The sequence below is a fragment of the Gymnogyps californianus genome, unplaced genomic scaffold (genome assembly GCF_018139145.2).
Source record: "Gymnogyps californianus isolate 813 unplaced genomic scaffold, ASM1813914v2 HiC_scaffold_359, whole genome shotgun sequence".
Classification (NCBI taxonomy): Eukaryota; Metazoa; Chordata; class Aves; order Accipitriformes; family Cathartidae; genus Gymnogyps; species Gymnogyps californianus.
The window spans coordinates 1-15,357 of record NW_026114245.1 but is presented as its reverse complement, the minus strand read 5'-3'; the positions used below and the strand labels follow the sequence as shown (position 1 = coordinate 15,357).

General features: G+C 65.9%; 4 protein-coding genes across 4 annotated transcripts; 1 reads left to right on the top strand and 3 right to left on the bottom strand.

The window, feature by feature from the left end:
• Positions 1–589: 589 nt before the first annotated feature.
• LOC127028600 (solute carrier family 12 member 6-like) lies at positions 590–2,788 on the bottom strand (the record flags this gene model as incomplete). Its single annotated transcript, XM_050914321.1, has 5 exons — positions 2,549–2,788; positions 2,374–2,469; positions 1,505–1,651; positions 814–868; positions 590–720 (listed from the first exon to the last, which is right to left on the bottom strand). Coding segments are annotated over exons 1-5 (669 nt in total), but the record flags the coding sequence as incomplete, so codon positions are not given.
• A 2,603-nt stretch (positions 2,789–5,391) lies between these two features.
• NOP10 (NOP10 ribonucleoprotein) lies at positions 5,392–5,723 on the bottom strand. The gene is made up of 2 exons (XM_050914319.1): positions 5,670–5,723; positions 5,392–5,579 (listed from the first exon to the last, which is right to left on the bottom strand). The coding sequence occupies exons 1-2, from the start codon at positions 5,721–5,723 to the stop codon at positions 5,439–5,441; spliced, it is 195 nt and encodes a 64-aa protein (XP_050770276.1). The 3' UTR covers positions 5,392–5,438.
• Positions 5,724–6,115: 392 nt separating this feature from the next.
• LOC127028599 (cell death activator CIDE-B-like) lies at positions 6,116–8,310 on the top strand. Its single transcript, XM_050914320.1, has 5 exons — positions 6,116–6,160; positions 6,367–6,450; positions 7,214–7,363; positions 7,743–7,939; positions 8,187–8,310. The coding sequence occupies exons 1-5, from the start codon at positions 6,116–6,118 to the stop codon at positions 8,308–8,310; spliced, it is 600 nt and encodes a 199-aa protein (XP_050770277.1).
• A 234-nt stretch (positions 8,311–8,544) lies between these two features.
• On the bottom strand, positions 8,545–13,431 carry NOP9 (NOP9 nucleolar protein). Its single transcript, XM_050914318.1, has 9 exons — positions 13,152–13,431; positions 12,807–12,965; positions 12,484–12,625; positions 11,631–11,820; positions 11,030–11,170; positions 10,329–10,439; positions 9,595–9,813; positions 9,207–9,312; positions 8,545–9,125 (listed from the first exon to the last, which is right to left on the bottom strand). Exons 1-9 carry the CDS (start codon positions 13,429–13,431, stop codon positions 8,968–8,970), a joined length of 1,506 nt encoding a protein of 501 aa, XP_050770275.1. The 3' UTR covers positions 8,545–8,967.
• Between the last annotated feature and the right edge of the window lie 1,926 nt (positions 13,432–15,357).

Sequence of the window (15,357 nt, the reverse complement as noted above, 5' to 3'; positions counted from 1 at the left end):
GCAGCCCCAGCAGCCCCGCCCCGTAGCCGCGCCCGTTGTTCAGCCGGCCCCCGCGGCCCCGCCCCGGCAGGATGGCCGCCTGGGGGGCCACGTACACCTGTGGCGAGAGGGGTGAGAGACCTAGGCCACGCCCTCACCCACCCGGCCACGCCCATTGGCGAGAGACCACCCCCCAACAATCTCCTCCCCCCAGCTGCCCTGGCCCAGCAGGCCCCGCCCCTTCACGATGGCCACGCCCCCAATACCCCTCCCTCCCCAGTGGTCCTGAGGAAGCCCCACCCCCTTACAAGGCCCCGCCCTTTCCCCAGGAGGCCCCACCCATTCCACCAGGGTCCCTCAAGGCCCCTCCCCTCCCCTCAGGCCCCACCCACCACCCCCCAGGCAGCCCTCCTCTGCTCCCAAGGCCCCGCCCACTTAGCCCTGCCCCCTCCTGCTTGGCCACACCCCCTCCCTGTGGCCCCACCCTCCTCCAGCCTTCTCATGTCCCCCCCCAGGCTCCCACCCCCACCAGGGCCCAGCCCCACCCCCTCCCCACCTGGCCCCGCCCCAGCCCCCACTAGGCCCCGCCCCTTAAAGGGCCCCGACCCACCAGCAGGATCTCGGCAGCCCCCAGGGCGGCGGCGGCGGCGGCGAAGGCGGCGCTGAGGAAGGCGCAGAGCCCCACGGCCCCCCCCGCCTCGGGGCCCAGCGCCCCCGACAGCAGCCCCAGGGGACAGCCTCCTGCCACGCCCACCCGTGATGTCAGCAGGGGGCGGGGATGGGGGGGCCCCCACCCCCATACTCCACGCCCCCTTCCCCCCCCCCGGCACTCACCAGGGTCGAGGCCGTTGGTGGCGATGGCGCTCAGGGACACAGCGGTCAGCATGGTCTGAGGGGGGAGGGGATGTGACCTCTGACCCCCCATGACCCCGACCCCTGTGGCTCTTGACCCCTCCCCTGTACCACCAAGCACGACCCTGGCTTGACCCCAGGCCCGACCCGTGACCCCGGCTGTGAGCCCACCACGTGACCCCTGACCCCACACACAATGCCATGCGCGACCCCCGAACCAGACACGACCCCAGGGCACGACCTGTAACCCCACATGCAATCCCTGACCCCAGCTGCAATCCTGGGACGTGACCCCTAACCCCAGCAGTAACGCCGGCTGTGACCCCTGACCCCAAACGTGACCACGGGGCTTTACCCCCGACTCCAGCCGTGACCCCACGTGTGATCCCCTGATCCCAAACATGACCCCTGACCCCAGGGCACGACCCCCGACCCCCTCCCACAGCCCCCCAGGACGAAGCCGACAGCAGTGCCCTGGGGGCACCCCTGCCCTATGTGACCCCGAGCCGCAACCCCCGGGTGACCTCCGACCCCACAGCATGACCCCCAACCCCTAGCCACGCCCTCTGACCCCACTCCTGCAGCGGGCCGACGTCGGCGGCCTGCAAGGCCCGGCCGGTTCGCCCCGCCCTGTGACCCCCGACCCCAGGGCGCGACCCCCGGCCCCACTCACGCAGGCGCCGAGCAGGAGGCCGATGGCGCTGGCCTGCAGGACCCCTCCGGTGCCGACCACCCACGGCAGCCGCAGCACCAGCACCAGCCCCAGCAGCGTCTGCAGGGAGGGCGCCGCCACCCCCCGCAGCGTCCCCAGCAGCCGCCGCTGCGCCCCACACCGGGGTCCCGTCACGTCGGGACCCGCGGCGGGGGTCCCCTCTCCTGGACGCTGGGGTCCCCTCTCCCAAATTATGGGGTCCCCTCTCCCGGACGCTGGGGTCCCCTCCCGGATGCCGGGGTTCCCTGTCCTGGATGCCTGGGTCCCCTCTCCCGAATTATGGGGTCCCCTCCCGACTGCTTGGGTCCCCTCTCAGATGCCTGGGTCCCCTCTCCCAGATGCCTGGGTCCCCTCCCAACTGCTTGGGTCCCCTCTCGGACACCGGGGTCCCCTCTCCCAGACGCCTGGGTCCCCTCCTGACTGCTTGGGTCCCCCCTCGGATGCCTGGGTCCCCCTCCCAACTGCTTGGGTCCCCTCTCAGACACCGGGGTCCCCTCTCGGATGCCTGGATTCCCCTCTCGGACCCCTGGGTCCCCTCTCCCGGATGCTGGGGTCCCCTCTCCCGGACACCGGGGTCCCCTCCCGACTGCTTGGGTCCCCCCTCGGATGCCTGGGTCCCCCCTCCCAACTGCTTGGGTCCCCTCTCAGACACCGGGGTCCCCTCTCCCAGACGCCTGGGTCCCCTGACCCCTTCCTCAGCCCCTCCCGGACACCAGGGTCCCCTCCCGACTGCTTGGGTCCCCTCTCAGATGCTGGGGTCCCCTCTCCCAGACGCCGGGGTCCCCTCCCGGACCCCTGGGTCCCCCCTCCCGGACGCCGGGGTCCCTCACCGGGGCGTCTCCGTCGTCGCTGTCGGGGCTGAGGGCGCTGTAGGGAGCGATGCGGCGCAGGAGGGCGGGGACGCGGGGGCGGGTGGCCAGCTCCTCCTGCGGGGGGGGAGGGCAGCGCAGGCTAACGAGGCGGCCGCTAACGAGGCGGCCGCTAACGAGGGGCCGAGGCCCTCACCTCGAAGAGCGCCAGGTTCCTGTCGCAGGCCACGCCGGCCTCCGGGGGGGCGGGGCACTCTGCGGCCCCGCCCCTCCCGTGGGCGGGGCGGTGGGGAGGGGGCGTGGTCTCCTCGCTGGGGCTGGGGCTGGTGTCTGAGGGGGGGGGCCGGGAGCTGGAGGGGGAGGGGGGCTCGGGGCTGCTCTCCGAGGGCTCCGCCCCCCCCCGCCAGGACCTCGCCCCCAGCCCCGCCCCCGACATGGTGACGTCACCCAGGCAGCGAGGTCAGCGACGACGGCGATGAGGTCAGCGACGACGCGATGAGGTCAGCAGGACCTGCAGGGGGTCAGAGACGATGAGATGGAGAAAGCGCCCGGACGGCCTGATGGGGGGCGGGGCATGGCATTTTGGGGCAAATACAGTTAGTTTGGGGGCAAATGGAGGTTGGGGGGGGGAAATACACATTTGGGGGAAAACAGCCATTCTAAGAGCAAAATAGACTTTTTTCACAGGGAAAAGGGCATTTTGGGGCAGAAATAGCCATATTTTGGAAAAAAATACCTAATTTAGAGAGAAAATACCCATTTTAGGGGGCATCATAGGCATCATTTGCAGGGAAAACAGCATTTGGAGGGGGAAATAGCCTTTGGGGGGACAAACAGCCTTTTTTTTGCAGAGAAAAAGGCATTTTGAGAGGAGAAATAACCATTTCCAGGGGGAAATACCCATTTTGGGGGAGAAACAAGCATTTTGTGGGGAATAACCTCTTTTTTCAGGAACAGAACCACTTTGAGGGCAAACAGCAACTTCTAGAGGGAAAATAACCATCTGGGGGGAAATAGATATTTTGGGGGGAGAAACTGCCATTTGGAGGGCAAGTAGCCTGTCTTTGTGGGGAAATTGCCATTTTTTGCTGGGAAAAGCTATTTTGGGGGGAAGATCAATTTTAGGAGAAAAATAGCCATTTTTTGCAAGAAAAAAAGCTTTTTTGGGGGGAATCAGCCATTTCTAGGAGGAAAGTAGCCATTTTAGGGGCAAAATATGCATTTTGGGGGAAACAGACAATTGGGGGGCAAAATACATGTTTTGGGGAATAGCCTTTTTTGGGGGGAAAATAGCCATTTGGGGGGAACAACCATTTTGGGGGAAAACAACACTTTGCTGTGCCCTTCTGGCACAGAATCTGCCACTTTGGGGATAAAATAGGCGTTTTCATGAAAAAAGACATTTCAGGAAAAAGAAACCAATTTTTGAAGAAGAAAAAATACCACTTTGGGGGAAAAATGCTATTTTTGCAAAGAAACCACTATTTAGGGGGAGGAACAGCGAGTTTGTGATAGACACCACTGCCGCACGCCATGTCAGCGCAGGGGCTGCCACTTTGGGGAGAAAAAAGGCACTTTGGGGGAAAAAGAGCCACTTTGACAAGAAAAAAACAAGTTATGGCAAAATAAGAGTAATCTGGGGGGAAAAAAATGCCATTTGGGGGGAGGAACGGCTGCTTTGTGGCAGAAATCAACACTTTGTGGCAAAACCCGCCGTTTTAGTACAGAATCTGTCACTCTGACAGAAAAAAAAAGAATTTTTGAGGGAGAAAAAGGCCATTTGGGGGGAAGCAACCTACCACTGGGGGGGGGTAAAAAAACAGCTGACAGGGAAAATACCCACCTCACTGAAAAAAAAAAGCAGTCCTGGAGTAAAAGGTAGGTCATTTTTGGACAAAACCAGCCACTTTGTAACAGAAGGAAACAGTTTGTTGCAAAAACTACCAATTCAGTGGAGAATCGGCCGCTTTGGGGGGGAAAAACTGCCATTCTGAGGGAAAAACTGCTGCTTTGGGGGAAAAACCTGACGCTTCAGCAGCAGGTCACTCTGGGGCAGCCCACCCAGCCAGGGGCGTCCCAGGCCGCCGGTTTGGGCTGAAATCGGGACATTTTGGAGACTCGCTCTCCCCAGTCCACACCCTGAGGAAACAACCCCGCTGCGGGGGCTGGCACCACCAAACCCCCCACAGAACCACCGTTCTGAGGCCAAATCCCCTGATTTCAGGGCTCCCCCCACCCCACCCCACCCAGGAACCTGACCCTCTCTGAGGCCACCACGCTTTTGAGGCCAAACTCCCCCTTTTCGGGGCCCCGCAGACCCACACCACCCCTCAGAGACACCGATCCCCACCCTCCGCTTTGGGACAAACTCCCCCCGCCTCGGGGCACCCCCCCCCGCCCCGAGCCCCCCGTTTTGGGTCCAAACCCCGCCGTTCCTGCACTCCCCGGGCCCCCGCCCCCCCGGGTGGTCTCCCCCCCACACTTTCCCCGTCATTTTAAGGCTAAAAACCCGCCGCCCCGGGGCCGCTCGCGGAAAGGGCGGGAACGACCGTTACGACCGTTGCGCCGCCGTACCTGAGGGGTGGGGGGGGGGAAGGAGGGAGGGAGGGGCGGGCGCGCGCCCACCGCCGCCACGCGACGTCCCGCCGCCGCCACGCCCCCTTCGCTGCCGCAGGGGCGGGGTGCCGCAGGGGCGGGGCCAAGGTCGGGGTGGGGCGGGGACTAGACTGGGCAGGGATTTGGAGCGGAGGGGGGGCGGGGCTGGGACCGCGAAGGCGGGGCCTAGAGAAGGGGCGGGGTGGGGCGGGGAGAGCGCTGACCGGAACAGGCGGGGCAGCGCCTCGAGCAGGGGGCGTGGGTCTGCGGGGAGGGGCGTGGCTTTGAAAGAGGGGGCGGCGCTCACCCGTGGGCGGGAAAGAGGGGAGGGCGGGGCTTGGGGAAGGGGCGTGTCCAAGCGGGGCCCGTCGTCGTCCCGTGTCCCGTCCCCCCCCCGCCCCCCCCAACCCCTCGTCCCCCCCACACCACGCGGAGCCGTTTCCGTGTCATCCGTTTATTCCGCGACCGGGGCCGGCACCGGGGCTCCTCCCTCAGAGGAGCGGCCGTGCCCGCTGGGTGGGCAGGACGCCGAACCGCCGCTTCAGGGCCAGGCGGTGCCGGGAGAACTTGTCGTCAGGGGAGAAGCGGGCCGGGTGGGCCGAGCGGGTGGGCTGCCCCGCTGGGGACACTTTCTGCGGGGAGGGAGACGGGTGAGGCCGGGCCGGGATCCCCGGAACCCTCCCGGAGCCTCCCCGGCTCCCCGCCGCCCCCCCCCCGGGTACCTTCAGGGTGTAGACGCGCTCGCCGCGCTCGTCGCTGTAGCACTGCAGGAACATGGCGCCGTCGTTGCCGCCGCGCAGAGCACCACGGGAAGGGGGCGGGGCACCACGGGAAGGGGGGCGGGCTGGGCGCTGAGGGAGGGGCGCGGCAGCGGGGGGCGTGGCCGCGCTGAGGCGCGGGGGGCGATGGGAAATGTAGTCCTGGGGAGGGGTGGGGAGCGCACAGGGTTGGGGTGCGAGGGGACCCCGGGGGGGGGGACCCCAGGCGTCCGGGGCCCCATTAACGAAGCTGCTGATGTCATTTAACGGTTTTTATTGCGTTGCCGGGCGCCGGGGTCCTCCCCGCCCCGTGAACTTTGGACTTTGCCCCCGGACGCCTGGGTCCCCGTCCCGGGATGGACGTGCTGCGGTGAGGTGGCCTTGTTGGCTGGGGCAGGGTGTGGGGGGCCATGGGGGCCGTCAGGTTGGAAGTGGGGGGCCATTGGGGCCACCAGGTTGGAAGTGGGGGGCCACGGGGGCCGCCAGGTTGGAAGTGGGGGGCCACGGGGGCCGCCAGGTTGCGGGCAGGGGACACAGGGGTGGTGAGGTTGGAGGCTGGGGGACGTGGGCGGGGGGGGGGGGGCGCTGGGGGCAGCCACATTAAGGGCACGGCCGTCCCCAGGGCGGTGGCCCGCCGGGCCTGGCCCCCCCGGCCCCGCAGCCGCGGCCCTTCTGGGTGTGCGACCGGCGGCGGGGGCGGCCCCGGGGGCTGGTGGCCGCCAGCCTGGAGGAGCTGCGGGAGCAGGTGAGGGGCAGCGACCCCCCCCGGGGAACCCCCCCAAGAACCCTAATTGCCCCTGGGACCCCCAAATTGCCTCCAGTACCCCCCTGAATTACCTCAAAGTTTCCTAATTGTCCCTAGACTATCCTTAATTGCCCCTGGGAGCCCCCCAGGACCTCTAATTGCCCCTTGGGAGATCCCCAATTGCCCCTGGGACCCCCCAATTGCCCCTGGGACCCCCCAATTGCCCCTGATGCTTTCTAATTGTTTCTAGGCTTTTCCTAATTGCCCTTTGCACTGCACTAAATTACTCTCAGGTTCTTCAATTCCCACTCAGAAGCCCCCCAAATTGCCCCGGGATCCCCAGATTGCCCCCAAGAGTATCTAACTGGCCCTTGGGAGCCCCCAGTCTTTCTAATTGCCCCCGTGGGTATGTGATTGCCCCCAGGATGCCCCATAATCGCTCCTGGCACCCCACAATTACCCCCAGTGCTTTCTAACGGCCTCTAAGCTCTTAATTGCTCCTGCAACCCCCCCCCCCACGCTCCCCAGAACCTCTAATTGCCCCCCAAACCCCCTGATTGCCACTCTTGACCCCTAACTACCCCTTAACAGTTCCTGCCCCCCCCCCCCAGTTATCCCCCAGACATCCCAATCACCCCACCAGCCTCTAATTGCCCCTGGATCCCCCCCTATTTCATCCCCTGGGTTCCCTGAACTCCCCCAGGGGGCCCGATACGCTGCCCCTGGACCCCCTAATTGCACACACCCCCCCTCCCCGGGGCAGGCAGGGGAGGCGCTGAGCCTGGGGCCGCTTGTGACGCTGGTGCTGGCAGAGGATGGGACAGCGGTTGAGACAGAAGGGTTTTTCGGCGCGCTGGCACCCCACACCCCCCTCATGGCCCTGGCACCGGGGCAGCACTGGGAGCCCCCCAAGGTGAGACTCCACTGGGACCCCAAATACCCCCGAGTGCACCCCGAATATTCTCCCTCAGCCCCTCCCTACCTCCTATAACTCACTTAGGACCCCCAAATACACACCCAGTTGCCACTGGGACCCCCAAAAACTCCTCTGCTCCTTCTCAGGGCTGCCCAATTGCCCCAGGACCCGCTACAGCTCCCTTAGGAGCCCCAAATCTCCCCAGGGGACCCTACAGACCCAAGGAGTGTCCCAAGACCCACCCCCCCACAAGACACCCACAATAACTCCCCTGGACCCCCCAAGCCCTCGCTGCCCCCAAGACTCCCCAATACCCCATAAACCCCCCCCCCCCGGCACTTAATTGCCCGCCAACCCCTCTTCCACCCCCCCCCAGGCCAGGCTGTTCAGGGAGCACTGGGAGCCTGAGCCCCCCCAGGCACGGGGGTCCCGCCCCGGGGACGAGGTGGCCCGGGTGACGGTGGCCCTGGCCAAGGCGAGTCCCCACGACCTGGTGGGGCAGCTGCGGGTGACGGCGTCCGTGAGGGGCCTGCGCTGCGACGTGGGGGGGCTCGGCCCCGAGCGGCTCCTGAGGTACGTGGGCAGGGCTGGGGGGGGGGGTCCTGACCCATGGGGAGCCCCCATGGTGGGGGGGCTTAGCCCCAATTGACCCTTCTCCCCACGGGGGTGCAGATGGGGCAGGAGAAGACCCCACGGGGCAAGACCTTCTCCTGCCCCATAGGGTCAGCACCTGCCCCATAGGCACCCCACGGGGGTAGAGGTTGGGGGAGCCCCACGGGGCAGCTCTGAACCCCCTTTTCTGTGCCCCCCCCCCCCCCAGGGAACTGCTGCGGCTGGTGGCGGCCATGACGCGTGCCGTGGGGCAGAGCCTCCTGAGCCTCTCTGCCGCCCTCCGCCGCCTCCTCGACAGCGCCGCGCCCCAGAGGGTCACCTATGACCGCTAAGCCCCGCCCTTTTTTCCTATAGCCCCGCCCTTTTTTCCTATAGCCCCGCCCTTTTTTCCCCCTATAGCCGCGCCACTAAAGGGCTGAACAAGCACTGGGCACTGCTTGGAGAACCCATTGCTGGGACAAAATGGCCGCCTGTTGGGGGACAAAGAGCGTTGTAGGAAGGAGAAGGGACCAAGGGATCAGGCTGCACCGCCTTCTCACAAAAAACCCCAGAAATGTGTTAAAAAATATCAATTTATATAGAAAAATACATGTTGGGAGGCCAAGAGCAGACGAGGCTCAGGCAATGGGTGCCAGAGTGTCACTGTTGCCCCTCGCCTTTGAAAACTCTGTGGTACTCACATCAGGAAGGGCTCCAGAGCTGCTCTGTCTGGCATTGAGTCCTCCAGCAGCTCCATGGTGCAGCGGCAGGGGCCTTTCTGGCCAGCAGTCCTCCAGTGACTCCATGGTTCGGTGGTCCAGAGCAGACAAGATGGGGGGGGAAGAAGAACCAGAGCGGCGCTTGGGATCTCTATGGTCCTCTGCGATCTCAGGAGCTGCTGAAACCCAGGAGATGCTCTCTCCCCCCAGTTCTCTTCTCTATGTCCCACGGTCCTCCAGGAGGGTGCCTCTCTGTCGCCCGGGCAGCCGCTCTACGCCCCTGGGGGGGTGTCAGTCCTCCAGGAGGGGTCCCAGGAGGCCACGGCGGCGGTCGGGGGCCGCCTGTAGCCGCTCCCACAGGCGGCGGCGGCGGAGGAAGAGGTCGAGGCCGAGGGTCCGGGCCACCCCCCGACCGTGGGGGTCGCGCTGCAGGGCCTCGCGCTGGGATGCTGCGGGGGGGGGGAGGGGGTGTTAGGGCGGGGCCCGGACGCCAGGGTCCCCTCCGTCGCGCCCCCTTCCCCGGTACTCACCCAGCTCACCGGCGATGGCGGCGCGGGCAGGGGCGGAGGCCGAGGCCCAGACACCGTCGAGGACGCGGCTGCCGTTGCGGTGACACGCCAGCGAGAAGAAGTGACCCTACGAGGGGGGTGGGACAAAGCAGGGAGCGATGTCAGCAAGGAGAAGACCCTTAAAAGCATCAGGGTGGGGCAATAAAAGCCGCCATTTTGTTAAGGGAGGGGCTTGTGCCACCTCGCAGGACAACGCGGGGCCGCGAAACCGCCACACGTCTTTGAGGGGGAGGCTTGAAACCGCCCCAAACGCCCCGAGAACGGAGATCTGGCCCCACAATGCTGCCGGAGGGGCTCTGAAAGCGGGGGTTTGGCCCCAATCTGGCACTGGGGACCCCCCCCCCCTTACCTTGAGCTTGCGGAGGAGGCGGCGGCGGGCGCGGGTGGGGACGGTGGGGGAGGTGAGGAGGGCGTCCCAAACCCGGCTGCCGGGGGGGCTGCGGGCCAGGGCGGCCAGGGCCGTGGGGGGCAGCGCCTCCAGCCCCGCCAGGACCGGCCCCGGGTCCCTGAAGTGCAGCAGGTGCTGGAGCAGGAGGGAGCCGTGGAGCGTGACGGGGCCCAGCGAGGGCTGCGGAGGAGAGAAACGGGGGGAAATACAGGGGTCGGGGCAAGCAGGGGTGTCAAGGGGCCCCCAAAAGCCCTCCTGGGGGGGTCTTGGGGCAGATACGGAGGCAAAAGGAGGTTTTGGGAGAGCGTGAAGGGCTTTGGGGGATAAATGGGGGGCAATTGGAAGGACACGGGGGTCCCAAAAGCCTCCTGGGGGGTCTTGAGACATAACAAGGGGGGCTAGGGGTAAATAGAGGGGTTGGGGGCAAATTCAGTGGATGGAGGGGGCAAATAATTGTGCAAGGGGGCTAAATAGTGGGTTTCGGAGGACAAATTGGCAGTTAAAAGAGTAGATAAGGGCGCTGGGGGGCAAGCGGGGGGGCACGGGGGCAAGTTAGAGGAGATTGGGGGCAAATGAGGGGGCGGGGGGCAAGAGAGGGAATCGGGGGGCAAATGGAGGGACCTTTGGGGGGATGAGGCAGCCCGGCCCACTCCCACCCCTGCCCCGCCCACTCCCACCCTTGCCCCGCCCCTCACCTCTGGCTCCGCCCCCTCTGCATCCCTGTCCCCATCCCCAAAGGGGCGGAGCCCGGCCAGGAACCCCACACAGGCCCGGCGTCGCTCCCGCGGCTCCCAGCAGCCGAAAGCCTATTGGAGGAGAAAGGCAAGGAGGGTGGGGCTTAGGGAGGGGCCTCTGAGGGGGCAGGGCCTGGGTGGAAGGGGTGGGGCCTGGGTTAAGTGGGGCAAGTAGCCCCTCCCAGAGGAGGGGCGCTAGGACCAAGGGGAGGACCAGGGAGGGGGCGGGGACTACAGGTGGGGCAGGGCTTTGTGGAAAGAGGTGTGGCCTCCTTAAAAACAACCACAGTTCTTAAAGCAGCAATACCTTAAAACGGCAACACATTTAACAGTGGGTCCATGCCTTATTCAGCCAATAGAAAACATGTATTACAGAGCTGGGTGGAGCATCAGAGGGGTGTGGTCTGTGTGACACGGAGGGGCTTGTCCAGCCTAATATGGATACTATCCATATCCAATAAGAACCCTTTGTGCGGTTTAAGGCAGGGCTAAGATGAAAGGGGCGTGCCCTAACAGAAAGGGGTGGGGCTTATTTAAAGTCACAAGGCACTGCTACGGGTGTTCTGTCCGGATCAGTGCCAATAGCAACAAGGTCCTTCCCCCGAGGGCGGGGCTTAGCAGAAAAGGGGGTGGAGACTAGCATGGAAGGGGGCGTGGCCTACCTGGAAGAGGCAGCACAGCGCCTCCTGCTGGAGGCCGGGGTGGCGCCGGCATGCGCCCAGCAGGGCCGTGAGCACCCCGGGGTGGCCCCGGGCCAAGGGCTCGCCCAGGGCGGGGCCCAGCTCTGACACCACCTCCCCCACCTGGATGGGGCGGAGACAGCATCAGCCCCACCTCCTCGGTGCCCACAAGCCCCGCCCACCCCATCGGTCCCGCCCACCCAGCTGCAAGGCCGCCCCCCCCATCCACAAGCCCCACCTTCCCCAAGCTCTTCTGCATAAGCCCCACCCTCAAGCACCCCACCCAATAGGATCTTCCCTGTAAGCCACACCTTCCCCCTTCAGGCCCACCCAATAGACTGCATCTCTGCGTCATAAGCCCCGCTCCCAAGAAACAGTGCCCAATACCCTCACCTGCAAACGCTCCCCTCTCCTATTAAGCTCCGCCCCAAACCTCCCACCCAATAAGCTCCGCCTTCACCCCACAGGCCCTGCCCCTTTAAGCCACACCCCCATCACCCCTTTCTTCCCTAGCTCCGCCCCTCCTGGGCCCCCTCCCACCATCCCTGCCCTTTCAAGCCCCACCCCCTTAAGCCCCGCCTACCACATCAGCAGGGGCGTGGTCCAGCAGGCGCTGCAACCCATGATTGGCCACCCGGTGGGCAGCCACGCCCTGTAGGCGGCCCTTCAGCTGCTGCTGGAAGAGCTCCCGCAGGCGCTGGGGCCCCATCACCGCCATGGCCGCCTCCAGCAGCCGACTGCGCTCCGGGTCCTGCAGCCCCCACACCAGGGCGCTGGGGGCAGCCAATCAGAAAAAGGCAGCCGGGACCCTCCCCCGCCAATCAAGAGCTGGGCCCAGGTTCCCCCCCAAGCAACAGAAAGCGGACCCGGGACAGTCTAGCCAATCAGTGGCCAGCATTGGTAGCGTGCTAACTAATGAGAAAGGGCCTGGTGGCTCGCTGGCCAATCAGCAAAAGGGGTTTGGGACCCCCTGGCCAATCAGGAGCAAGCCTCAAGAAGTCGCCAGCCAATGGGGGGGAGCCTGGGGGCTGGCTAGCCAACCAGCAGCTGCCTTTAGAAAACAAGTAGCAAGAGGAAACAGGGCAAAACTCCCCCAGCCAATCACCAAACAGTGCCTGAGACCTCCCAGCCAATCAGGAAACAGTCCCCAGAAACACCAGATCAATGGAAAGCAGCCTCAAGATCAACTAGCCAATCAGGAAAGGGTACTGGAATTCACCAGTCAATCAAGAAGAGACCCCAAGGAACACTGGCCAATGGGGAGGACAGCAATGACCAGTCAGCCAATCAGCAAAGGGCACCTGTGAACCCCCAGCCAATCAGAAACCAGCCCCAAATGCCTCTCAGCCAAGGGAGGCTCACCCTCAGAGCCAGCTGGCCAATCAGCACCCGCACCACCCAATCCCCGCCCCCCACCGGGCCCAATGGGAACTCACCTCTCAGCAGGGGCAGGGCTAGGTGGGGCCAGCTGGCCAATGAGCGCGTTGCAGAGGCGGGAGCAGGCGGGTGATTGGCTGCGGTGCAGCACCTCCAGCGCCACCTGCAGGCAGAGGCTGGCGCTGGCCGGGGACAGCAGGGCTGGGGGGGGAGCAGGGGGTAATTAGGGGTCTGGGGGGGGCAATTGGGGGGGTGGGGGTAGAAAGGATTTAAGGGGCCGGGGGCAAAAAGAGGGGGGCAAGGGGCAGTTATGGGGCAGAGAAGGGGCATTTCCCCCCCCAGGGTCAGTTGTGGGGTATTTGCCCCCCCCCAGGGCACTTACAGGCCAGATGCTCCTCAAAGGCCTCTGCTAATTGCCCCAGGAGGGGCGGGAAGGAGGGGGGAAGCTCCACCCCCTCTGCTGCTGCCTCTGCCCCCTTGAGTGCCAGCTCCACCCCCTTGGCCTTTGGCTCCGCCCCCCCGGGGGGCAGCTGAGGGACTCCTGCGGGTAAAAAGGCAGAGATGAGGGAGGCGGCAGACGCAAACCTGCCCCCCATAATTAATTACTCTCCATAGAGCCCCCCCAATCCCACCCAGCCTCCTCTGCTGCCCCCCCCGACCCCCAAACCTGCCCCAGACTCCCCCAATCGCCCCCCAAACACACCCACACCCCCCAACAACACCTCACCTGCCCCTGGGGCTCCCCCCAGCACCCGCAGCAGCGCCCGCACCACGAAGCTGCCGGCCGGGTGCCGGGCAAAGGCCACCAGGTCGTCCCTCACCGCCGCCGCCAGCTGCCCCACGGCTTCCTCCACCTGCCCCACGGCTTCCTCTGCCTGCCCCACGGCCTCCCCCAGGGCTGGCAGCACCCGCCCCAGGGCGGCCTCCAGCACCCGGGCCCCCAGCGGGTGCCCCGCTGGCCCCCCCAGGCCCCCCACCACCAAGGGGGGCAGCACCTGCCCCAGCATCCCCAGGGGGGCCTGGGGCAGCAGCGCCTGCAGCACCCGCGACCCCCCTGGGTCCAGGGCCACCCCCGGCCCCGCCACCGCCGCCTCCGCCAGCACGTTGGGGGCAAAAAGGGCTGCAAGAGACAAAAAAAACCAGAAAAAATTCCTTGATTACGCCCAAAACGCATAAATATTCTTGAGAAAACTAAACAGGATCTCAACATAGAGTTATTTAGCCCTAAAGCTCTAAATGTAACCCCCAAGAACTACCCAACAACCCCGAACACCCCCAAAGCCCCTCAGGATTCCTCCAAACCTGCCCACAGACCCCAAAACCCCTCAGGGAGCCCCAACCCCCCTCACAGACACCCCCCCCCTCCAAAATCCCTCAAAATCCCTCTAGATCTCCTTACGCATCCCCCCAAAACCCCTCACTGACGCTGCAACGTACGCTCACAGACCCCCGAAGCCTCTCAGGGAGCCCCCAAATCTGCTCGCAGGCCCTAAAAACGCCTCAGGGACCCCCCCCAACTCCCCTCACGATCCCGCCAAACCCCCTCACGGAACCCCTAACCACCACCACCACCCCCCCCGCCCTCACCGAGCTCCTCCGGGCTCAGCCCCTCCTGCAGCGTCTCCAGGGCCCGTCGGAAATACCCGGCGGCGTCGGGCTCCAGCCGCGGCCCCGGCCCCGGCCCCGGCCCGGCCTCGCTCCGAGCCCCCCGCCGCACCCCCATGGCGGAGGAGACGGGCCGCTTTCCCAGGAGGCGCCGCGCGGGAGAGCGGAAGCGCCGGGCTGTGCCGCCGTACTGCGCCTGCGCCGCAGGGTTTGGCCGCCGTACGGCGCCTGCGCTATAGGGTTTGGCCGCCGCCGGCCGCCGTACGGCGCATGCGCTACAGGGTTTGGCCCCCGCAGGCCGCCGTATGGCGCCGCTTCTTTGCATCCCGCCATGCCCCTCGGCCCCGCCCCTCTCCCGGCAGCCCTTGCGCCGCGCCGGCCCCCTCCTGCAGCCGCCGGCTCCGGTTCGTTCCCGCTGGGCCTTTAACGGGGCGGGGGGGGGCGGGCTGGGTGTCCCCGCCGACACCTGGGTGTCCCCGTGTCCGTCCCCCCGCACGCCTGGGTCCCTGACTCTCGCTCTCTCCCACAGGTGCCGGACCCACCGAGCCGTCGCCATGGTGAGGGACACCCCCCCCCGATCCCACAATCCCCCGGGACAGCCCCCCCCCCCCATGGACCCCCACTGCCCCATGATGCACTGGGGCACTGCAGTGGCTTCCAGTCCCCCCAGTGACCCCCAGAGCCCCCCCGGTGCCTTGCAGTCACCCGCCAGTGCCTCCCAGTCATCTTCCAGTGACAGCTAGTTCTTCCGAATCAACCCCCAGTCCCTCCCAGTGCCCCCAGTCCCTTCCAGTGCTCTCCTCATGACCCCTAGTTTCTCCAATTCCCCCCCATGACCCCCAGTGTCTCCCAGTCATCCACCAGTGTCTCCCAGTTAACTTCCAGTGACAGGTAGTTGTTCTCAGTCAACCTGCAGTGCATCCCAGTTCCTCCCAGTCACCCCCCAGTGCCTCCCAGAGCCCCCCGGTTCCTCCCAGTGACCCCCAGTTCCCCCCATTCCTCCCAGTCCTCCCCCAGTGACCCCCAGCGCCCCACAATCCCTTGCAGCACGGCCGTCTGAAGCTCCGCCCCCGGACGCCGCCCGCCGACGGCAGCGGGAGGAGAAGCTCCGCCTCTACCGCTCTGCCATGGCCACCCTGCTGGAAAAGGTGATCCCTGACCTCTGACCCCAGCTGCCCCTGACCTCTGACCCCAACTGCCCCGATCTCTGACCCCGCCCCTGGGTGGGACACGTGACCCCTTAGGCACGCCTCTGAGGGTGTTGGTGACCCCTGACCCCCCCAGGGCGACCCCTGCCCCTGAGGTGACCCCTGCCCTTCAGTAACCCC